The 26,432-nt window shown below is 39.0% G+C and overlaps 1 protein-coding gene across 12 annotated transcripts in view; it reads left to right on the forward strand.

Annotated features, from left to right (window-relative positions):
* Positions 1-26,432, forward strand: part of cacna1db (calcium channel, voltage-dependent, L type, alpha 1D subunit, b) — an 87,819-nt gene that overhangs the window by 4,760 nt on the left and 56,627 nt on the right. For all 12 annotated transcript variants that reach the window (XM_085261137.1, XM_085261141.1, XM_085261138.1 and 9 more), the window contains exon 3: positions 28-133. In XM_085261137.1, the coding sequence (XP_085117263.1) occupies positions 28-133 (106 nt within the window). The remainder of the gene's footprint in view (positions 1-27; positions 134-26,432) is intronic.

Genomic DNA, 26,432 nt, shown 5'->3' on the forward strand with positions numbered 1-26,432 from the left:
CCGTGTTCCTTAACCACCTCCTTTCAGGCCCTTTGATATCTTTATACTGCTGTCTATTTTTGCCAACTGTGTGGCCTTAGCCATCTACATCCCCTTTCCTGGAGACGACTCCAACTCTACCAACCAAGAACTGGTGAGTAGTAACAAGGATGTTATTCATGTAATCGTGTGTTAACCCTTTCAGTTTATGTATGCCTGTTTGTGGTCAGCTGGGTGTACTGTGGGACGGTGCAGGACTTCAAAGGCTTGGTTAGGTGTCATGTTACACATTTGGATGATTTTGTTGTTGTTTGTAGTAGAGCAGGGCGATATGATCAAAAATATTTATCACGATATACATTTGAAAATTTGTGATAACAATATAACCGAGGATATAACTGACACTAGACAAAATACTTTACAACTCCACAACTTTATTAGAGCAAAAAACAAGCAAACCCATCAATGTATTTTCTAAACAAGCAGCTTTTATGTGCATTAAAGTTATATAAAAATTTAACAGTGCAAATGCAAATTCTTTGCTGACAGTTTAACCAAAAGGCATTTCCAGTGGAAATTGGCCGACATGTCCTCAGCATAACCATGTATAATATCCACAAAACTTAAAAAGAGGTTATACACACACAATACGGTAATATTATGTTGAAGCGCAGTACGTATCACTCCGCGAGGTTCCTGCCTACGATAGCCGTAATGCTTCGAAAATCAATCAAGCGGTGCGGCCTTGTAGCTTAGCAAAGTCATACTGAAACATTTGACAGATTTTCAAGCGACGTGTACCACATAAAATCATTTCAAGGTCAGTAAACACAACCAGAATTCATACATAAAGCACACGGGATTATAAGGGGCACTGTCGATTTTCAGGAAAATCAAAGGATTGATTTTAAGTGTGCCGTATTTTCCAAAAAAACACAGTAATAATGACAGCCCGCTTGCATGCTCTACCAAAAATAGTGCTTTGTTGTATATCTGACGGACGAAAGCTAAACCAGTTCCACACCACTGAAGTTGCAGCATTTTTACAAACCAATTCTGGTTCATCCGTTTCATTCAACGATCCGCTTTCGCCCTTCTCATTTTCCGTCGCCGCCATGCTTTTTCCGCCGTGTGCATATGAAAACAAAGGCACTGCGCATGCGCGTTTTACCCATATTCTACCGCGATATTTCATTTTCTTATCGTTGCCCAACATTATACCGGTATTACTGTGAACAGTAGGATATGGCCCAGCCCTAGTTCGTAGTCTTACTTAAAGTCTAATGTGAAGCCATTTTAATAATGAATGTGAGGGGGCATACATGCACTTTGCAGCTTTTTATAACCTTTATTGTGGAAGATTGATGCTTTGAATTTAAATTGAAGCCATGCACATAGAAAAGTCTGAAATTAGGTATTTAGGTAGATTTTTAGTTTATTTGGAGAACATGCAGTGCAAACATTCAGAGCGGGCTCCTGTACAGCTCTGATGCAGGAGCTGCCTGAGTTGGGTTGAAATGAATTGTTTTTCTCTGCTTAAAACAAAAGGAACACATCATTTGGGGCCTCACATGCTAAAAAACAGCTTGACTAGTATTTGAGGGGTACAGTTCACTTCAGAATCAAATAAACATATGTTGTATGTGGCCATTGATGTTATTTAGATTGTTTTGTGTATACTGCTCAGTTTGGGAGATGTTGACTGTAGAGATGCTTGCAGCCTCTTGAATATAACAGAACTAAGTGGCACTTGCTTTGTGGTGCTCAAAGTGCCAAAAATGAATTTGATTAGTTATTTTTCGAGAGTTCAATTTTTTTAATGCTAAACAGCAATAACAGGTGATACTCTTGTGGTTTCATTTTTCGTGTCTTTTTATACTTTGCTTTGCCATGTGTGCGTTTGCAGATGCTGAATGCACACCATGCATCATGCTGTTAGCTGATTCCACTTCCACTATTGTCATCGGCCACATAAAAACACACAATGGCTATACACTTTTGCATGAGATTGATGTGCTGGACGTGCGAGTTTCGTCAGAGGGCTTTCCCGGCAATATTTGAATAGATGTGTTGGGTTTCATTGTTTTGTTGGCACACAAACAAACACTGGTGCGTGCATTTATGAAAGCATAAATGAACTGCACACACATGCACACACCCACCCACTGGGTCATCCCTCTGCGTGTCACACAGCAGCTCCCAAGAGGAGCACTGAGGTGAAAAGACAGAGACGGAGTTTGACATAGAAACCAGTTTGTTTTGTTGACTCCATAATTACAGTGTTGTCTGGCAGCATCAAAGCACAAACAGAATAATAGTTATTACTTTACAATGCAAGAAAACAATTTTAGATCAGATCTTAGAAATATCATCGTTTTTACGTGTATAGCACCAGTTTAATGTTTTTTTTATTAAGATCATTTTTGAGAAAATAGAAAATTGATTTTTTGCACATGTGATTAAATCTATCTGATGAGTTGATTTGTAGGTTTTGTGTACATTCACACAAACTGTATGCGAAGTGAATAAACTGTGTTTGTGTTTTACTGTTGTCTGGTTTACCGTTGAATGTCCAGCAGATTGTAATTCTCATCATAGACATGAGTCTAAAAAGTTTCACCGTCAACAACGACATTAACAATGACTCTGTTGGATTTGTGTCTCATGTGAGCGTGTCAGCGAGCCAGCATTAACAACAGCACGGCGCTGAAACGAAACCATCCAACTCGCATTTTATCCATTTTGTTATTTACACCTGTGCTTTTCCTGCCGTCACATGTCAGAGTGCCTTCGGTAATAAATGGCTTTTTGTTCAGAACAGACTGATGAAATGTGAATCTTGACCCTCTCGTTATGGTGTTCATAGTGTTAGCGCAGGCAAACACTTGAAATGGATAAATAGTCTGGCTTCTTGTTACAGAGAACAATGGTGATATTTGACCGCTTTCAGCAGAAAATATTTAAGTGAAGGTAAAATGCAGGGTGGACGGATGCTGGTGTATTGCACTGCATCTCTTAAAGCATCTGAAGTGAAGTGAAATTTATTTCGGTCAACAACACAGATTATCATTTTACATAAAAGTACTCCATCATACAATAATCAAAAAAGGAATAGGCTGAAGCCTTGTGGCTTATAATTATCATATCCTTTACCCCATAGGAATAATCAAATCCTTAACCAAGAAAATAAATAGCATTGATAAATCAGTTATATAACAGTTTGAAAAGAAATCAATGATAAATCAAGAAATTAAATCAACACAAAGTTATTCATCAAACCAAATTTCCAAAACCTTGAATGATACAAATTTTTAAATTCTTCCTGAAAAATGACAAAGAGAAACACATCTTCAGTTCATCATTAAGTCGATTCCATAATTTCACTCCCAAAACTGACACACAACATACTTAACATCAGCATCTGCAAAGTTCCGGCCCACCCTTATAAGTAGAATAAATATCTGTTGGTTTGTTGAGAGCTAACTGAACACACAGCATGTCATTAAAACTGATAATATAATAATAATAGTATTCAATAACAATTTGCACATTGCTACCTGCTTTTATATTTCTGCATTATTCAGTGATAGAGAAAACCTTTTAGGAGGGTTTTCAAACTGTGTATCCTTCAAACTTTAAGTAAAATGAGCTTACTTACAGCTAACTGCTGACTAGTACTTATAAACACTTTTAAAAAATACATTAAAGCTGCATGCAATGTTTCTGTGTCTTTAAAGACTCAGTGTTTATTATTAGTGCTATAAATGTATAAATTATTCACTGCAACAATAATAAATAAAAACTTATAGAAAGTTATTGATTGTAATGCACTGCATTAAATTTTTAAAAATGTGTTTATGCTAGAACTATGTAAACTAAACTCATAATGAATTGTCTTAGTGACATGCACAATCTTAAATACTAGACTCTGCATCACTAATTTTGTTTTGATATCTGCCAAATTGTCAATCTAGAATCACAACTCTGAGGCTGCCATCAGTGGTTTTTATCTGTTGTCTCCTTGTACTGAAGTCACTGGTTACAAAACTCTGGCTTTTAAATATAAAAAATAATCATCATCCAGCTTAGAAGTTAAGTGGACTGATGAAAATGACAGAATGAAGTGACAGAAATCAGAAGCTTGTCCTTTCTTGTTTGTGCCCTTGTGAAAGTGCACACGTTATTCCTATTGATCCCCAATTGTCTCTTGAAGAAGGACATTTAACCTTCTGTCCTCCAACTTTACCCAAAATCTTCATGTCAGTGTGAATCTGATTGAAACAGCAGATGACCGGGCTTGTCACTGTGGCTATTCTCACTCTGTCTGACTTGTTCTGATGTGATAAACCTCAGGCATCTACATGTTCAAGGAAGTCTAAATATATTCAAGTTCAACCTCTCGTGTAAATGGCTCACAGAATTTTATACATTTATGTTTAGATGAAACAGGACTGGGCTGAGAAAAGACTGAAGGAAACTAACGGACAAAATGAGATACGTGCTGATTTAACTTGTGTGTTTGTGCAGTTTATGCCGCACTTTATTGCCAAAGGAGCAAGAATACATTTTCTCTCATAACTTTAACCTGCAGTGTCCTCAGAGGACTTTGTCATGTGCTCCAAACATTTATTTATTTCTTTTTCCGAGGCTGGCAAGGGACCTTCTTAGCATCATAGGGAATTGTGTGCATGCGTGGATGTGTTTGTGTGTGAGTGACTGAGAGACAGACACAGAAAAACGTAACATTTTCCATCAACAGATGGGGATTATTCACGCTGCCCAAGTCTCCGCTCGGCCTCACTGCACAATGTACAGTATGTGTGAGGAGGAGAGAAAAAAAAGTATTATCTTTTTGCAACTGTGCTCTGTCAAAGTGAATTTCAGAGTCGCATCACATAACGATTTCTCCTCTTAAAAGGAAACACTTTTAAAAAAACCCGGAATTTTTATGTATTTCTTGTTTTGCAATAATTTAAAATGTGGTTAAAATATTTTTATCTGGTTACCTCCAATTCATTGTGTTTTGATGCTTATTGGCTATTGGTTACTGATCTTCAGAAATGATCAATACAATTAGAGCCTGATCAATATTTAAGACCGACATCAACATGATCAGGAAAAAAATATTTTAACTTTTTTGGCTTTTTTTTTTTCAGACTCATGAAACAGAAACAGATTTCCATCTCATTTGTTATGTGTAGTTATTTATATACACGTTTGCGCTCATCTCGCCTCTGCTCGGATCAGCGGGTTGTTTGTGGCATTCCAAACGTGTTGCCAACAGGAAAGTTGAAGGAAAGAATTCCCTCTGACAAACTTCACCTTAATTTATTGTTATTGTTAGAATGCTGATACCAATAAATCAACAACTAGCTAATACTGGCCGAGCAATAAATCAGTTGGGCACAAAATGATCATTCTCTTGGTTGTGTCATCTAAACCATTATTTTCCATAATTTGACAGAGAAAATAACTAAAAAATGGCAGATTTAAGAATCTGGAAGCTGTTATGTTAAAAAAAAACGATAGACTTTGTATTTTTCTTTGCACCTTCTGTTGCTTAAAACTGGACAATGAAAGCACCGAGAGTGAAACAAAGCAGTGAACTGAACGTTATTGACTTTGTAATCCTGTGTGTAAAATGCAGTTGTTTTTGGTTCAGCGGGGGATTACAGCTGCTTTAATATGTTACTGTATTATTTTCTTTATTGATCTTGTAGCTGATTGAGGTCGATTACACTTAGAGTGCTGGGATGTTCGCAGCACAGCAATACAATACATCATGTTTTATAAACTTAAGCATCGGAATGCTGATCGCTACTTACAAATGAAGCAGATTCTTTATTTAACTTGGGGCTCTATGCAATCTTGCAGATATTTTGTTGGAATTTGTAAAAGCTAAGAATTAATTGAGGTGGCGTCAAAGGTGTTAAAGCCTCAATACACTTCAAAAGCAGTCTGGGAACGTATTAGCTGTTATCTGATAGCTTGTGTTGACAGTTCCCAGTGACTATCTAAGCTCAGGGCCCCTGAAACAGTGACTGATTCACTCACTGTTTATGAGTACATACACATAAAACAGAAAAACAAAAAGAGCAAAATATTCATCAGATAATATCCTATGGTTCAGAAGTTGCATCTTTACCAGATATATTCACTCTGTTCCTCTCCGTACACGCTGATTATTATCATGAACCAAAGCCTGTAAAAAAATTCCCAGTCAATCAGTAAATCTGCTGCTTATCTTCAGATTCTGCATATTTGTGCGTAGCTTTCTGTTCATTTTAGCAGTTCGTTTCAAGCTCGGTCGCATGTGCCTAAAGTCTTTGTAGTTTTATATAAGAACTGCTATAAATGGGGAAAGCAAATGTGAAAACTGGCATCTTAAAGTGGTCTTGTTCAATTATATGATCCGAAAACCACTTAGTTTCAAGCGCAATGTTCTTAGCAGAGTTAGAGGAGTTTTCATAAAGTGTGAAGGACAGGTCAATAAGGATAGTGTCTAAATGCACGGAAAAGACCACTGAAAAGATGTCATGAGGCTCTATAAGTGACAACACTCGAGCAGGTGCTTTGCACTTTTAGAGACTGTGTAGGTGTTTGATCAGTTCATTCACAGCAAAGGATGGGGAAGTGGAAAAGAAATAGATTGTTAAAAACAAAACTCTGGTAAATTTACCACAAAGAAAAGCAAAATGCTTTTAAATTGGCCCTCCATTGTCGTCTATATGCTCATCAAAGATAACACGTATACTTGAGTAAATATCTACACTTAGGATCCAGTTGCAGATTCTAGTGTTAATGCTAATGCTTATCTCATTGACCTACAGCTTATTTTACCAATAAAGTTTTGACATGTTGACATATAAATATTTTTAAATAGAATATTCTTAAATCACAGTGGTTTAAAGGTTTCAAAGCTTAATTCAATGCATGCTTGCCTGTTACAAAATACTCCTAAAAATGTGAAATGCATTTTAAATTGCTCCTCTGGTGAATTTTCATCCCGTTCATATGAGAAACAGTTAAGTTTAGGGCTGATCTCATCGGTGCTCGGTTCAGAAATGTGACTGTTTGCTGTGTATTTGTGGGTCTGTATATTTGAGATTGCGGATGAGTATCTGGGACTGAGCGAAAGTGTGTGTGTGTGGGAGCAGGTTGAGGGATTAAGCTGGCCAGTGGATTATCCGTCACTAAATGAGCGGAGGTTGCAGCGAGGGGAGGTGGATGGGGTGAACGCATGGATGATGGATTGGAGGATTGGATGAGTGGAGAGATGTAGGGTGGGAGCTTATACGTGGGAGGGTCATCTAATAGAGAGGAAATTTGAAAAAAACAAAACAAAACCCAAACTCTGTCATGTGACTGAATCAAATTCTCTCCCCTCTGCTGTCAGATAATGTCTTTCTGTGTCAGACATGCTCTTCAGATCTCTATTTAAGCATCACTCGTCACATCTGAAATCACATAATATGCACTCACTATGTCTACTGTCGCCCAACATACCTTTGTGTAAATTTCACTAGTATGTGGCAGATGGATACGTGTTACCATGGTAACCTGACCTTGCTTGAGATGAACAAAGTGATGAAAAAAAATATTACACCTGATGAAGTGAAACTTCATGTTCATTACAAAAAAATTGGATAATTGTCTATATAGTTAAGGACCTAACTGTAGATAGCAGTAGCCATCTCCACATGTGGATGCTTGAAATTGAGCATGAAGGTATACACTTAGCCTCAGACTTCTCAGTCTTCTCTGCTCATCTCTTCATCTCTTATTAGATGTGTCATCCTGTCTCCTTAACTACCTCAGCTTTTCCGCTTTGAAGCCTAGTTTTATGCTCAGATCTCTGTCTGTTCTTATTATTTTCTTTATTTAACACGCCTCACCTTTTCTGCATTCTGCTATTCTCTTCACTTCCCCTCACTGTGCAGAGTGGAGAATGCATATGTTGTTAAGCTGGGTAGTGATTCAGGAGACATGTGACAGCCCCTTTGACCACTAGCTGACAAACCTTCACTGCTGATCAGCTCAGGAGCTCATTAAGAATCCAATATGAATCAGCTGAATGAAAATAGTGAGTAAGTGTGTCTGTCTGTGAGATCTTTAACCCAAGAAAATGTTCATGACTTAGGTGACATCTCGCATGTTAACAGAAAATACTGCTTGTCTTTTTAAACTACTAATGTGCAACTTTTGGCCAAAAACTTGCATTTTATCTTAACATAAGTTCAGGCTGTCTTCTTGTTCCACGCCTGCAGTTATCATATACAGCACATTCATTATCAGCCTGTTCCAGCTCTTTTATTAAAGCTTTGTGATATTAACCGTGGCCAGATATTTAAATCAAAGCTCATGGTTTGATTTTTTTTAAATTTTTTTATTTATGGCTATACCATTCACTATTGGACTGGCCTGCAGGACCACTGACTGTTAGGGTGTTTCATCCACCTTCTTTGACTCATGTTTTACATACTGAAAGAAGCATTCAGCACATCGGACAGCGACAGCCACTCAGTCCAGTTTCTTTTATGTTGGGCACAACCAATGTTCCCTCTAATTTTTCATGTGTCTGAGCGAACACGTAAACTCCCTGAACGACGCCTTGGACCACTGTGAGCAACAGCAGACGTGTGCACTGTGGTCACGCCAACGTCGAATCCATCCAAGTTACGTGTTTTATTAAAATAATCAAAATAATCACAGCATTTATGTTAGACTACTTTTAACTGCTTTAGCCCACTTACAATGAAAATTAAAGAAAATCTTGTTCATGACCCGTTTAGGATGTTAACACTATTGGAAGTAAAATAACTTGAACTCCAATTTTGAAAACACAACTTTCTTTCTTTTTTTTCTTTTTTAAAAATAAAAATAAAGCTCTGACTTGTATTATGAGTCTGTGGTCTGGGAGAGAGTCCTGTAACTCTCTGTGTGCAAAATACAGTATATAATAACCAATGTTGGGCAATTAATTATATAGTTACTTCTTCAAAAAAAGTAACTGAGTTTTGCAAACAAAGTTTTTTGCAGCTGTTTACCTAAAAATGCTGCAAAGTTTTTTTTAAAACAAACATTTCAAAATATTTACAGAACAATCAGCTGTTCTGCATCAAATCTGATGCCATACAAATTATTTGTGTCACTCCAAAAATAATTTCTGTCCACTATGAGACAAAGGAGAACAACAGCCTGATACCTGCAGGCCTGACAACAGGAGATGTATCACTCCTGTAACACCTGTAACATCATTGCTGTGACACACACAAGGAAACTTGTCAATTGTTCCGTCTGTCCTGCTCACATCTCCAATGGTTGTACAAGTTGTCAATAACGTGGCTTCACTCCACATCAGCCACGCCGCTTTGCTAGTTAAAACGCCGGTGTCGGTACATAAGGACGCTGTCATAGCCTGTCAACGACGTTGATTAGCTGCGCATATACGAATGTGAATCGCATCATTGGCTGGACTATGGGATAAGGTGGCATCGTTCTAATCCCATACGGGAGCAGCCAGTAGCTGTTTTGCAGTGTTAGTACTGACTAACACTGCAAAACAGAATTGTTAACGTATTTACTTTAATTTTTTTTTGTGTGCGCAACGCAGACTTTTTTCTGCGCAGAGACCGTGCCAGTAGTGCGCAATTGCGCACACGCGCAGCCTAGAGGGAACATTAGGCACAACATATAAATCAAATTAAATCGCATCCAATCGTCATGGTGGACTAAATAAGATGAAGTATATCTGAAAGTGTCGGATCAAGAAGAGCAAATCTGATCAGTGTAGAGTCTGTGTCTGTGTTTGAACAGTTCATGTTATCACTTAAATATAATTAAAAAATGAATTATATGATATCATATATTAGCTTACACCAAACCCTCCACCCCTGGGGCTGTGAAGCTTGGGCTAGGACCTGTTAATGTAGTAAAGTGTGGAATAGACATTTCTGGTTTGGTTCACCTGTGTGTTGTAAAGCACACAAGCTAAAAAAAACTTTTTAAAAAAGCGCACAAACTACTACCTTTAATTATGCTCTAATACCTATTAAAATAAGGCTCTATTCAAATAAAGTCCACTTTCATTATTTTGGGTCAAATGGTTTCTCCAGTGTTCTAGATTATCACAATGAATAATATATTTTTGCTTATATAGGAAGAGGATGACTCATTGCTTAGCTCCATTCGTGTCCTTGCTTTGTAAACCTGGCATGAAGGGAAGAGAGCAGGCGTGATACTGAGAGAGAAATTGTATTATCAGTGCTGCAGTCAGTGGGAGACATATAGGCATTTAATATTGATGTGACAATTTGTACATAATGAACAATCATGGAAGAAAAAAAAAAGCAGACAATTTTTTGATAACAAAACAAAAATTTGTTTAACATTTGTTAATTTCTCTGATGTGTTTTCTGAGTAGTTTTCAGTGTATCAGCCCACTTAACCTGATTGGCTGTGTGTGCAGTCTGTCCTCATTATTGGAGTCAATTTTTACTGCATGTGGGTGAGCCTTCACATCAGGGGTGCTCAATCCCAGTCCTCGAGAGCTACTGTCCTGCAGCTTTTAGATGCATCCCTACTCCAACACAGCTGAATCAAATGTTTGATTACCTCTTCAGCATGCCATCAAGTTTGGAAAAGGCCTGATAACAAGCCATTCATTTGATTCAGCTGTGTCGGAACAAGGATGCATCTAAAAGCTGCAGGACAGTAGCTCTCGAGGACTGGGATTGAGCACCCCTGCTTCACATGAACAGCATGAGTCAGAGATCAAAGGGTAAATAATTTTTTGGCTAATGCTGGATATTAAAATTAAAACCATGGTAATGAGCCACATAATTTTCTGATTAAAACCATAGGCAGACATTGCAGGAGGGTTGTTTCACTGTTAGTCATAACATGAAGTCAAAGCACATACCATGGAAAATCCATGCGTCGCCTAAACTTCATTCATCTTGATTGTAATATAAAAATTGTTCTCACAAAACCTGCCTGAAAAAAAAAAACAAAAAACCCATCCCTAAGGTTATTTTCAAGTGGGGATGGGGTGGGGGTGCATTTGTAGCCTAGCCCAGCTGACATTGCACAGTAGGTGAGGTACACCCAGGGTAGGTCACCAGTCGATCAGATTCCTAAAGCAGAGACAGGCAACTTTTGAAGCTCACACGGACGCCTACAGACTGTTTAGAATCATTATAATTAACCTAACAAGCCTGTCTTTGGAGACATGCTTGGAGAGGAAGCCAGAGCACCTGGCGATAACTCACAAAGGGTTGCGGTTGAGGGAAGTTCATGAACCACTGGACCACTGTGCTACCCTGTATGTGTGTGCATATTTATGTGTATTTACATTCATCCACTCATTGTAAAAAAAAAAAAAAAAAAAAACTGTTTTAAAAATTTAGGATTCTCTTACAGTAATAAATTGTTTTTTGTGCGCGACCACAAATGAATACAACAAATGTTAATTCTTTTAAGGAAAAACGGTAAGAGCAAGGAATTTAACGTTTTTATTGTATAGCAAAGTTCTGATTATTTAGCAGGTGAAAAAAAACCTATGGGAATTTAAATGTTTAAGGTTAAATTGTTAATTTAGATGTTCTGTGATGGTTTTTTTTTTTATCTACAGCAGACTCCAAAAGTGTTTAAAGGGGACTTGTTATGCTCATTTTAACCGTATGTGAAGGTGGTACATCCCCTCAGTTCACTGATGCTGTTTTAGCTCGTTTCACTTTAAGGACACTGTCTGTTCAAGCCAGCTTTCTTCTAATTGGCTGCCGATCACATATTTAATTTGAAACTAACTGTATTAAACTGTAAAGGTAAGATTTCATAATGCAATTTAACGGTGACATTTTAAAGAAAGTGTATGTTTGTGACAGCACATGAACATTTTCCCTGGAAGTTGAGAAACTGACCCTGCTATTCTTATATTGTGTTATTGTGCATCCATCTATACTGTACAGGAGCCCTGTTTGTTTGTATATGTACAACTGTCAGCATACAATTGTGTATATGCATTTGTTGCGATCTTATGGGTTTTTTTAAAAATGTGTTTTTCCACATCTGACTTAAGTCTTAAAAATGGTTACATAAGTTTCTCTCAGGCACGGATTAAAGGTTTAGGGAAGAGGCGAAATGAGGGTCACACAAAGCAGCGCACTGCTCTTTCAAGCATGTGAGCGTCTGTGTTTTTCTGTACATGTGTAAAAAGAAGGGACAACCGTATAGAGCTGCTATACATTTTGTTCTATACAGGTAGAGAAACGTGGTCATTAAGAGTCTAAGATCACACAGTTATTAAAACTATTCCTGTCAGGCTGATTTCATCCATATTTTCTATTGATTACTGAGGAGCACAATCATTCGAAACAAGAGGAAGGAGACAAAGATGCATTAGGATCAGTATTTGGGATCAGACTAGCATAACATGAGACCTAGCATAAACAGTCAGATCTCCTCTTCTACTTTCTTGTGTCCATTTGCATGCAGGTGCAGTGTCTCCTTTTTATGTGTATGCATGTATATAGTGTATGCGTGTAGGTGGGTGTAAGGAACGATGTAGGTGTTCCCATGTGAATATGTGCTGTATGTGAGGTGAAGCCCTCTCATTAACAGCTAGGCACAGAAAGCATGGATGCTGTTTGTATGTGTTTGAGCAGAGAAAGATTGGCAGTGATAGCTACAGATAGGAAGACTGTTCTAGAAAAAGGTGAAGACAAACATATCACACCCATCACATAACCACATGGGTCTCTATTCTTCTTCTATATGAGAATCAGCACCGCACACCTCAGTTAGTATTTTGCTGTTTTACTAATCGCAGCTGATCCATTTTTCAGATTTTTAACTTTCTGGCAATGGTTAATGCGATAATAATAAGGATAGCTAGCATAAGTGAGAACAAAAATTCATTCGGCACTGAGACAGTGTGTCTCTGTAGTTCACTTCAGCCTCACAAGGCTGTTTTCTTTTATACCACTGAAAGGTCCATATCTCTTCAACATAAACCCATAAAATGAAAAGAATGGAAGAACATCTCTGCACAGAGATCAGATGATAACGTGTTCACAGTGTGCACACACTGGCTTTTGACAGAAGCAGGAAAATGAGGTCGAATTTAGTTTATGTGGCTAAAGCTGTGAAATACACAACAATAGGAATGTCCTGTGTATGCAGGAATGGACGGACAGACAGACATCCTCATCCTGTGTTTTTATTATCTCCTTATTTGATTATGTTTCAAATAACGATCTGAAAGGGACTTTTTGAGCATTTGATGTATGCCAGTTAAACATTTTAATCAGACTGAGCTGGGCCAGCTGCAGTGAGGGAACGATGGCTGAAGGGAGAAGACCAAAGTCAATGTTGTTAAAGCTTCATTTATCCTGTTGGTTTACACTCTGTTAAAGCTTGCTCACTGCACATTTGTCAGGACTACGTATAAGTGTGTCCATGCTTGTGTGTGAGTGTCTTGTGAAATGTCAACAGCAGTTTTATGCTTCAGGGTGTATGTGTGTGTATGTGTGTGTGTGTGTGTGTGAGCGAGAGAGAGAGAGAGTACATTCATCCTGGGCTTGCAGATAATACAGATAGAAAGTGTTGACACACCATGAACGGGAAAGAAAGTTCATGCGCAAATCTTGTGTGAACATATTTGGTATTTGTGTGTGTGTGTGATACATGATGGAACTGCAATGTGTTCAAAGTTCATCATCTGTTCTTCTGTGTGCGTATGTGTGTGTGTGTGTGTGTGTGTGTGTTAATTCTGAAAGTATTATTTTATCAATTTTAACAAACAGACTCACAAAACAACTAAACACTATTTTAAAATGTAGTCTTGTTCGTAGTCTTGTTCTTCTTAGAGTCTCCAAAATGTTCAAATATGGTGATGTTGTTAATTTTTAATTGAATTATGATACTTCAAGTTCACTAAGTTGGGTCTAAATAAGGAAATAGAATTTTCCCCCCACCAATCTCTTTAATGCTACACAACCGTGGGTCAGTCAGTGAGCAGGATAACATGTAATCACTGCCATGGATTTATATAGCGCTTTTCAAGGCACCCAAAGCGCTTTACAATGCCACTATTCATTCACTCTCACATTCACACACTGGTGGAGACAAGCTACGGTTGTAGCCACAGCTGCCCTGGGGCAGACTGACAGAAGCGAGGCTGCCATATCGCGCCATCGGCCCCTCTGGCCAACACCAGTAGGGTAAAGTGTCTTGCCCAAGGACACAACGACCAGGACAGAGAGCCCGGGGATCGAACCGGCGACCTTCCGGTTACAGATATGCGTCCCAACCCCCTGATGGGTTGGGGTAAGTCAGTGAACATGCTCACAAAGATATCCATAGATAAAGAAATATTTCTCTTTGTCCCTCTTGCTGTGTGTGCTTGTGTGTGTGTGTGTGTGTGTCGTCGCTGTTAAAGTAGCCTCAGGACATCCGTGATCATACAGCTTTATTAGAGTGTGGTCCCATCATTGTGAGTCATTTCCTTCCTTCTCTGAGCTGTCACTCCTCTTCATCATTATCATGTGTTAAATATAGACTTTTCTCTATAACCACAGCAAACATGCTCATGCAGTTTAAACGCGAAAGAATATAAACTCTCATTGAGGTTAGTGAGCGAATGTGCTGCACAACATGTTTTCCCGTAAAACCAGCTTGGAGCAGGGAATGCCATATTTTTATATAATGGCACTCACTTAATGCTTGAAATGTTTACATTTAGCACATTATGAGTTTTTATCAACAGTGTACTGAACATGTTGACACACACACACACACACACACACCCAAAGGCCCAGGGACCACAGACACTGCAGGGAATGTAGGACACAAACACATAAACGGATAAACACACACATACGCTTTCTAAAACCTCACTTGGGCACAACGGAGCAGAGCACACTTAGCGACTGCAGTGTTAAGCCTTGCACAGCAGACACAACACAGTGTTCTGCTGGACTTGACCCAAATCGCAGTCTTCTGAGTACAAGCTCTTTATATTGAGTTTCTGGTATTGCCACATTCTGCATGAACTCTGCTTGAAATGACCAGGTGCTGTGTTTTATTTAGCGGTGAACAAAAAGCTAATGGCAGCAAATGTTAAAGGAAGAACAAACTGTAATATGGATGAGCCTTTGTATAAGCTGCGATTGTCTTGACCTACTCGGGCTCAAAGGTGATTCATTTTCCGTCAGTGAAGCTGCTGTCCTGCAGGTGTTGTGCGTTTTACATGAAAATGTATATTATTCTAACAAAAACTGTTCAGAGTGAATAATGAAAGTGGCAGTGGATTGAATGACCAGGAAATGTGATGAGGAGATTATCTGTTACTAAGCAGGTTTATAGCTGGCGGGATAAATGAGAACTTAAATCTCTTGCATACACCAGTTTTCTCCTTTAGCTGGATGCTTTGCTGCACATATGATGAAGAGCCACTGTGGACCTGCTGCGTGTTTGTTACTGTTATGCAACTTTTACTATTCAGTCAACTGCACTTCTTCTTGACACTGCCATGAGAGTCTGTACATTGCCTATAATGAGTAAACAACACAAGTTTCCTCTTTGTTTTTAAGTTAAAAAGAAGTTTTTATTCTTTTTATCTTTTTGATCTTAAAAACATAGTATTCTACCTGTAAACAGGCTTTAACCTCCTAAGACCCGAACTCTTCCACAGCATGCATTTTTAATTTCTCTTTGATATTTTGGCTGATTGGGACCTGATGAATGTAAAAACAAAGAATTACCAGATTTTTGTTTCTAAGAAAAATAAGAGCCACATATGAAGATATTCGTTTAAAATTTCGATAGAACAGTAGCAGTATAATGTCCTTGTAAGTGGATATCAGGCCCTTGTAGAGCAACATTGAGTATTTTGGTCTAACCCAAAATGTGATGTCCACATATGTGGACGGCAGGTCCTAGGGGGTTAAATAATGAGATACTCGAAGAGTTGGAATGCATACATGTGTGGTTCTGTGTGTTATCCCTGTGTTCCATGTTTCCATGCATGTGCGCTACCTACAGTTTGTTTTAACTAACTGGATGTTTATATTCATTGTGTTTGTCATTCGCATTTTACATACAACATGGCCTGCTGCCGTGACAACTGTGGCCATGGAGACTTGTGCAGTATCTGAGTTGATGGCTCTCAACAGGAGAGAGAGGCAGACTGAGAGGAGGAAGAGAAGAATAAGAAATTGAGAACAAGGAGGACAGGAGAGTGTTCAAGAGAGGGGAGAAGTGTGTAAGGTGGAAAAGGAGGTGATAATGAGAGCAGGAAAAAAAGGTTAGGACAGAAGGAGGCAAGAGTGGAGAGGTTAAGATTGTTAACCTTAACCTCTTTTTAACATCTTTCAACATCTGGATTATGAACATCTCTTATCTGAAAATAGTTTAATTTAATTTAATTTCTGTGTATCCCAAATTGATTTTACTTTGTCCAAAGATGGTACATGCAGTCAGGTCCATGAGATAAAGTTTTCCTAAATGTATCTTTTTACATCCTTACATTGAATTTGCCATTTTAATGCAGATTTTTAGCTTGAATTAAAGTATTTTAATAAAGCATTACAATAATGTTTGAGGAATTAAATCAATTTTTTGTTTAGTGCCATCATTTTTACAGGCTTTAAAGTAATTGTGCAAGTTACCATAATTATATACATAATTATTATATTTATATTTTACATACTTGGGTGCCAATCCTTTGCAATGACTGACTGATGTCCTGAAACCAGTGACATTAACTAAAAGGAGGTACTTTCTAACATGCACATCTAGGACATGATTTTTGACAGACTACTCTGACACAGTAATGCAAAGTATCTGATCTTATTTCACATGACTTCTTGGTTGTTTATCTTTTATTTAGTTGTTTTGGCACACTCATATAACAGATACAACTAGATCTATTTTAATAATCAGTTACATCTACAGGTCGTGGACAAATGTATAACGTTTGACTTAATTTGGAGATAAATTAGTCTTGACGATACAGATTCCCATAATGAAACACACCATACTACTGCATGAAGTATGGCCTTCAGAAGGAGACAGTGTCTCTAAGTCACGACTTATCAGTATAATAATTAGGGAGAATTAAAGAGCTCTCTGTATCATCTACATCTGACATGATATCACAGGACAGACCTCTATTTCTGTAAATGAGAGATCTGTGAGGGATGAGGGCCGCAGACAGGAAGCTTACAGTAAAAATCGAATCTTTGCCAGCTCTAACCTGCAGCACATAAACAGTAGAGGTGAAAATATGTAATGGTCTATATTGCAACCACTTCAGTTTATCTCATGAATATAACATGTAGATAAAAAGATGGACCTAATCATTAAAACGAGTGGTGTGTGCATGCATGTGTGACTACCTACCTTTCTTGTTTAATTCAGCATTTTCATGAAAGCTTAAAATATATATGCTTTTAAACGAGAGAAATATACATGATAAAAGGTTCTATCACAGCCCGATATAATCTTTGTGAAAAACTTTCCTCTTCTCCTAAGAATAAAAAGATGGGAATATCGGTGGCTCTTCTGTTGCTGTCCTGCTCATTGCTTTGAGCAGGACATCCTGAGCCTTTCTGGCTGTCATTAATCTGATTAAGACCAAAGGGAAACGGGCTAATAGGAGCTGATTGGCCTGCTTCTGGCTGTCTGGTTGATTCACCTACATGTCCGTGACCTCACAAACAACCATGCAGTGGCCTGCTGACAGAATCACACTAAAGCACTCTCTTACACTCTCACAAGAGCATACACAGACGTCCACAAAAATATTCCCATGCATAAACACTCTCATAAAGTTAGTTAGCAGAGGTGGTAGTGTAGCTGCCAAAGAATGTTTTTGAGGACAAAGAGGCCCTGCAGAGGCACCGTGCTTCTCAGAACCACAGTCTTTGAAGCTGTTCTGGACAATATCAGACTTCAGCATAGCTATCCACTATTCTAGTGCAACATTAAACCCATGCCTGCTGAGTCCATGCCTCGATGGATCAGAGCCGCTTTTTTCTGCACGAGGGGGAGCTATACATTATTAAGCAGTTGGTTTTAATGTTGTCACTGATTGGTATGGGACTGGCTACAGCTCCTTGGTTTCCCCTGTGTAGATATTACCATGACACATCATCAGCTACTGATGTAATTTGACATCAGTAAAAAAAATCTCTTGTTCCAGAGGGCTTTTCCAGTACAGGGCGAAAGTAGAAAGACAAACAGAAAATGATTTTTTTTAGAGGTGAAGGACATACAGAGACCAGGCTTTGGCTTTAGAGTCCAAAGAGGAGCCAATGTGACACCTCGTGTTTGTCTTGCTTGGTTCTTCACCTTTTTAGGCGATAGAGAACCGATTCATGCATCGGGATCTATTTAATTTAGATTCTTTTCATGCTTAAAAACACAACAATCAGCAGACAAATCATGTGATCCACTGTGACATCATCGCAGTGGATCGCAGTTCATACACAGAACATCATGGGATACTACAATAACTCTTAGGTGCTGAATTGCCATGGTTTAAACACACACAAACCACATACACAATGCAGCCTGAGCCACATTGCATTGAACCTAATGACAGCTCGTATTACCATCACTGAGGGAAGTGACATCGACTGAACCTGCGTCAGCTCTGTGTGTGTGTGTGCTCTGATGCTCCCAGCTGATTTGTTAGGCAGGTCAGGCATGGTGATGTTCCTTGTTTGTGATCGATTATAAGCATACAGTCACACACGCATACACTCAGGCATATATACTGTGCATAAATTGGGTTATCAAAAGCACATAAAAAGACGGTCCATTGGAAAAAAATAATCAAAAGCATTTTAATCTGTCAATTTCAATCAAACACAGTAAAAAATGATCCAAATAAACTAACCGGAATGCTATTTAAAACCAGCAAGAACATAAAAAAGCTAGTTTGTGCTTTTATGTTAGTATCTTTAGTCTTTTCATGTTGAGATCGGGACGCCTGGACACTTTTGTCACTGAAGTCTTTGTAGCTCTGTGTATCTGGTGCCAATGGTATTGCATTACTCATGATGGGAAGACTGAAATCCTTAATGTATGGAGCTAGAAGAAGGGGGAATACACCCAGCAGGATAAAGCAAATCTGTTGTGTTCAACAACCGAGGGTGTGAAGAACCAGACAGAAAAAGAAATGTAGGTTTGTCAGTATAGCAGCCATCTGCAGACTGTCACTGCTCAATTTTACAGCTTTTCTATAGTTAACACCTCCACTGCTGTCACCTCCAATCATTTATTTCCACACTTTCTCTCATGTCCACTCAGATTATTTACAGCCTTATGTAACTGGGTCTGGAATTGTGTCACTTCCAATTCAAATGAAATTAGTTTCAGTATTGGGATCATTCCTGGATTCAGTCATGGATTATTTCTCAGTATAGTACACACATCTGTGCATGTTTTTTTCCCCCCCATGGGTTCTTCTAATAGCGTCATATGACACTGCACCGAACCGATGTAAATTTATTTATAGGTAATCTTAAATCTAAAGAACAGTGTCATAATTCCTTTGAGAAAGGAAGTGTTCGCCCACAGAGGCCGTTCAGTGAGGAGCTGCTTTTGTCCTGCATTGTTTTGGTACACACATTTCTGCCTCGCCTGCTATCTTTCGGTGTGCTAAACAACAGCAGACTCTTGTCACAGCAGCTCCTTAACTTACACAAAGGCTGATAAGAGGGAAGCATGGAGGAGAAGCGAAGATGGCAGAGAGCTTTTCTCTTTCCTCAGGATAACAGCACAGATAAACGTGAAAACAGTCTGCACTAACAATGATCCAGTATGATTTGAACCCCTTAATCCACATAATGGCGCTCGTTTTCACAGTTTAGTGAGAGTGTTTTTGGCCGTTGTTACTCTCTGCATTTGCATTATTATTATTGTTTTTGATAGACTGACACATTTTCAAGCATTAACACACAGTTGATCAGTGCTTTGGTTTGCATAATATATTCTTTAACTACTACTGCAGATCTGTAGGTGAGATCAGGACAACTAATCCTAACCAAGACTGCCAAACCACTTTCAAATAATGAATTAGGTGGTCATGTGTACTGGGAGAGTGCAAAAAAAATTACTTGCTAGCATAACTGCAAAGATTCACACAACATAATGTGGCACTTGCAGAGTACAGCCAAATCACCACTGCTGCTCCCACTTTCTCATATTGGAGAACACAATAATTGATTCTTATCATTTTACCACAGTCTATTGACAGAGTATACGTATACAGCAAGCATGCAGGAATAACTGCACTGTATGTAACTCATTCTGATTCACTACCTGTGTGAAGCATGTTATGCTTATTTTAAGTTACCAGTGTGTATTTAAAGGTTTCTGTTTCACGCTTAACTCTTTTATTTTATCCAACAAGGTAATGTGAAAGTTATAAGATATCATATACAGAAACACTAATTTCACACTAATCCAATTCTGTTAGTAGTTTTAAAAAAATGTTTTTATCTGCATATGTGATTTTCCTTTTTCCTCACATATGCATTGCCCTTCATTGTCCACTGCTCTTTTCTCTCTGGCTCGCTGTGATGTCGTTGCATTTATACTCATCAACTTTTCTGTTGCAGTTTCCCAAGACAACAGCAAAAACACGAGCCATGCTTATGCAGAGCAGACTGACCGCCTGCATGAAGAACTGTGCTCTGTGCATGTTAAAATGAAACTCAATTATATCAAATTAATATAATTATTCTGTGAGGGAAAAGTCACAGAGCGTTACATTGAGTCATCATGGTTACACACGTTCACATCACGTACGCACACACTGGCCAATGTAAACACAGAAATACACGCGCTGCGCTCTGCCTCTTTTAGACTCCATATTATTATATGAGTGTATCCTTACAGTGAATAGTGAATGATCACTTCATTATATGATTTAAGGGCTAACCTGATCAGATACATGCCAGGCAGTTAGCTAAAGATGAGCACTGCACAAAGATACTTTGTATATGCTCTTGTAAAAAAATAATAATTATATTTTAAACTATTTCAGTCCTGTTCGGTTGACATACATGCTAACATGGGGGTTGTACTGTCTCAGCGTATGTGAACACTTGCTTTTGTCCCACATTAACTTCAGAGGCTGAATGTGAGGCAGACGTCCACGTGCCCTCTCAATTTTTCTGAATGTGCAAACAAGGGTACCACCTACACATGTCCTCCAAGTGGAGTAGAAAATACTATAATAAGAACAACTACTTGTCCACAGATATCTACCATGTGATACAAAATATTATTCCACATTTGTGCACACTGCAAAAATCTGTCTTCTCTCTCCCATAGTCTGTGCTTCATCCGTCCTCCCTGTACTCTCCTTTTCGTCTTCTCTTTCCCCCTCCCCCACACGTTAAAAAAAATATTTTTTTACTCTCAATAAACTCGAAGCAAGAGTTTTGTGTTAAATGCAGCTGAAGTATAGAAACGTTGTTTGTTGCAAATACCTATAATATCTTTGCAAATCTGCTTGACATAAACTGAATGGATGCAAAATACATTCATTTGACCAGATTCCATTAAATTTAACATGTGACACTGTACTTTTGTAACACAATTACATGGAAAATTTACATGTAATTAAATGCGTTAAAGTGGGTAGAATTTAGTGTAGAACACTGCAGAAGGCTGACCCTGTTGGAGTGAGGTTTCTTCCTGTTACAAGGGATTTTTTTTCTTCCCACTGTCACCTTGTAATTGCTAGATCATCTGATTGATTTGGTTTTCAGGGGCATTCATTTATGTGTGTGGCAATTTAGATTTATTAAAGAAAACACAAATGTACCAGAGTTTGCTCTTAAAACTGGCAGTGCAGCAATTTGCGCATTTGTCCAGTCTAGTGAAGGACTGGTGTGCAGAAAAGAGCTGCCAATCATCTGTCGCACAGCCCAGTTAAAATACTAAAGAAATGTAGCTGCTGCATTGCAATCATTAAGCTCACATGGAGCATAACCTTTTAAATCTTTTCATATCAACAGCACAGCTCTACCTGAGTGCTCATAACCCAAACTGTGCTTGATTGAAAACATGGTCTAGAGTCTCTGTAAGTCCAAAAACATCAACTAGGACATTTTGTTCATCCGCTGCACACAGACTGTCAGCTCTTTTGGCTTTGGCTCAAGCAAGCAAAATTTCTTGTCTAGCTCCCAAAACAGGGGATTTTGGAGCTTACAGGACTCGCTGCTCCTCCTTAAATCAATTAAGCTGTTTCACTGGGAGTGGATGGACCTCAGTTTGTGCTGCTCTCTACGGGAAGCAAACGCATCTTATGCCATAGTGTACAAAGTCATTTTGCACAAGGAGATTAATGCTCGCTGCCATCCTGTTTTACTAAACTGACCCTAAATGCTTACAGTGAACACAAAAGGCCTTTTTCTGTTGTCTTCAGCTCCACTGGCAGATTGATCGCTCCTCCACACAATAGGAAGCGAGTATATGTAATTAAAAAGCGTTATAACAATTAAACAGTAATAGTAACACATAATGTGCATTATTTGGATCATACGTTTTATTATCCTCAAATTTTCTTTAATGTCTTTCGTATTTTGATGGCGTAAAAGTATTATTTTCAAGCTGAAGGACTGAAAACTGAATGTAGGGCATCTCCTGTTCATCTAAACCAGTAGGGTGTACCAGAGGCAGTCGTCTTGAGTATCCCTCACTTAAGCACTCCAAGTTTCATTCTCTGCCCACACATGCAACAAGCCTGATTTCCATGGCGACAGCATCCCTGTTACAAGCACGGGAGGAGCATTTTTCACTGAGCTCGGACACAGGAAACAAACACCGGGGATGCCGTCCTTTGAGGAAGAACATGACAAAAACAAACACAACATTCGTTCTGGATCCTCACTTTTAGCAGAACAAAAGGCCAAAGACCGACGTGTGTTGACAGTGTTTAGATGTGTGTGTGTCACCCCCCCCACACACACACACATACACGACCCCGTCTCGCTTTTTCTCTCTCCTGGTCAGCACTCAACCCCGCTCCAGTTCTCTCATGCAGAGGCAGCTTCAGGTCTGCGCCACGTGCTTCTCTCACACTCCACTTACTATCCAGGAATCCCTTGGGGATGGGAAGAATAAAAGGGATTTAATATGTATTATATAACATCATAGCATGTGTGCTATAGCTAGGTATGTAACAGGGCAGAGACCAAAGTCTGCTTAAAGACTACACTTAATAAATCCACTTCTGTGCATTGTAGGCTTTGATAGTTCCTATAATCCTTACCTTATTATGGGCTTAAAAACAAGAAGAGTTCTTGCAGGTTGTTATTCAGTCGAGATATTTAAACAGACAAATAGCAAAATTGAAAGCGCCTCTCCATGTTCATGAAGTGCTGAAGTCTCCCCGCAGCTGCTTCACAATAAACGTCATAATACGTAATTTCACTGGAAAGCTTTTAAAGTGAAGCAGATGCAGGAAGTGTTTACTTTTAATTAATAGCATTGCATCCCTGCACCTGTCCTACTGCTATCTGCTGCTTCTGTTCTTGTCTGCATAATGGCTTGGCCTAAAGGCAATTGTTTACGCACAGCTCTCTTAAGGTCCCATCACAGCGTTACAATCAGCTTGAGGTCTAGGCTTTGCAACACCTTGATTGTCTTGTGTTTTCAGCTTTTCTGTTGTAGATTAGCTGCTGCGCTTGGACCCATTGTCCTGTTGTATGCTCTAACAAGCTTTAGCAGTTGGACAGATGGCCTCACATTTGACTCCAGAATACTTACAGAGGAGTTCATGGTAAACTCAGTGACTACAAGGTAGCCAGATCCTGTGTACCCCTCCACCAACAGCTGGTATGACCTGTTTCTGGTTTTCACCAAACATCCGGACATCTCCACTTTGGGCTCATCTTCTTGTTCCAACAGTCTCGTGTTTGTTCAGATGCAGCTTCTATTTTCCAGTTGTACTGTCATGAGCTGTAACATTTAACATGACAACTTTTTCTATCTTTCTACCATGCAAATGTGTATTCATTAGGTTTTTTATGTGTATGCAACTTGCATTGTGAGATCACCTATGCACTACGTTTGTTGTCTCCATTGTCCTGTGGTAATCTCCACTCTTCATTATCGGCCTTACTCCCAAGTCACGACCTAAATCCAGTTCGCTGAAACACACACACACACACACACACACACACACACACACACACACACACACACACACACACACACACACACACACACAATTTGTCAGCTGTTCACTAAACAGAACAGCGAACATATCATTCCTGTGTAAACAACAAGAGGACAAGGCAAGAATGCTAAATTGGATGTAGGCAGGTGTGTGTTCATGTGTGCTTTGAAGGCTCTTATCACTGAGAAACAGCTCTGAATTGTTAGGCTTGTTGACGTTAACTGGCTCCCCCCAGCTGCTGTTGAGACACCACTCTCAGTTAACACCGTTAACAATTAAGACACAGATAAAGACATGGCCATTGTTGAAATACCAATATTTTCTCAGCAGCTGAGTTACTCATACAGAGCATCTGGATAGTTCTGCAGTATGAAAAGACCAAAGCAGTGAATTTGCATGTTTTTGATTTAAAAAAAAAAAAAAAAACTTGCATAAAGGATATTTCCATTTCTGGTAAAGAGTTTGCAGACCTTGTAGACGTATCTCAGTTTATGTTTTTCTGTATTGGATCTAAATCAAAACATTTTGATACATATTTGTCAAACTCATATTTGTTTGAGGTACAGTAGAAAATGCAAATTTAACAGCTTTGCCAAACCGATGTAAAAATGTTTTTTAAACTTAAGCTTAAGACATGTGCCGCCTCTGTCAGTGCGCCCCAGGGCAGCTGTGGCTACAATGTAGCTTGCCATCACCAGTGTGTGAATGTGTTTGTGAATGGGTGAATGACTGAATGTAGTGTGAAGCGCTTTGGGGTCCTTAGGGACTAGAAAAGCGCTATACAAATGCAGGCCATTTTTCCATTAATCTGACAGCATCTGAATAGGCTGTCTTCATGTTTGACTGAGCCTTCAGCTTTCTGTTAAAAGTTGCCAAAGCCCTATGAGTTCTAGGTTTGACCCAGAAACATTTACATATCAGTTTTATATTGCACAAGACTGAACTGCGAACAGATAGGCACTCAAAACACAAGCCTGTCTTTGACATTTTTGTGAGTTGCTCCACTCACTAAATTCCCCTAAAAGTAATAAAGTTTGCATAATGACGTGATCTCGCCAACTCTTTTCTTATTTATTGCAATTTTGCTTATAAAGGTATAGTTAAATCTCACTAGTGCTAGGATGCCTGGGTCGTTGACCCAAGGTTTTTGAGTTTATTATTTATTATTTCCAGTCTTTGGTTTCTTTGAATTCTGTCTTATGGTTTATGTCTCTGTCTTCTCTAGTTGCTCTGTCTCCCCTGTCAGCTGTATCCCCTTGTCTAGTTCGCGTCTCTGTGTATCCTTAGTTGCTATATCCCCGTGTCCAGCCAGTGTCTGTGTCTGCCCTGGTCCCACGTCTCTGTTCCCTCTGTTGTAGTGCCTGCATGTGAGTCTGTGTCTTTTGTTCAGTCGGTGATATGGGTTTCCTGTTTTACTTTGAAAGTCCATGTCTGATGTTAATGTGTCTGGTTTTGCTTCCCCTTGTCTCGTTAGGCCTGATTTGCCCCTGCTGTGTTTCCCTCCTGTTACCCATTCCCTGATTGCTCCCTCTGTGTATTTGAGCCCTGTGTTTCTTTGTGTCTGTGTCGCGATCTACTGTTTACCTAGCTGTGTGTTCTGTCAGTCCTCCGGTGTAAGTTTATTTTTATTTTTTCCAGTTATGTTATATTTTGAGTTTAACATTAAAGCTGTTTTGAGTTCACGACTGTCTCTGGAGTCTGCACCTTGGGTCCTATTCCTGCCTGCACACAGCCACTCATAACAACTAGAAGTTCATGCTGACAATTCCTTTGCATCTGTTGTCACTGCCGTGCATATACAAGTCTTATCTGTTGTCTTTTATCTTTTCATTGTGTTGGAACACAGCTGAAATTAGGAGATGGGGTTATGTTTATTAAATTTAACATTACTTGCCATTGGTGTCCAAGAAAACATTCTGCCTACTCAATACAAAAAATACTGAAGTCATAAAAGACAAATATATTTTAATTTAAAAGTTTCATAACTGGAAAAAAAACATGTTTCCTGCACTAGAGATTTAAAACTTTCCAGATCACACTGAACGACAGCGGGTAAACAGGTCTGAGTGACCACTGTTATCCTCGTTCCATGTTGACAATGCCTCCATTCATCACACATGAGGGGTGAGTGCTTTTGATAAGAATGGACATCATATGGAATAGCTTTAGCACTCACCAGCTGTGACCCCCAGTGGGGTCAGCTGTAGGAGATTTTGTCAGACAGCTGTCTCCGCCACCATCATTAAAACAT

This window comes from Mchenga conophoros, linkage group LG20 (genome assembly GCF_057382185.1).
Source record: "Mchenga conophoros isolate Kocher_MC1m ecotype Shallow Benthic linkage group LG20, M_conophoros_male_GT1.1, whole genome shotgun sequence".
Lineage (NCBI taxonomy): Eukaryota > Metazoa > Chordata > Actinopteri > Cichliformes > Cichlidae > Mchenga > Mchenga conophoros.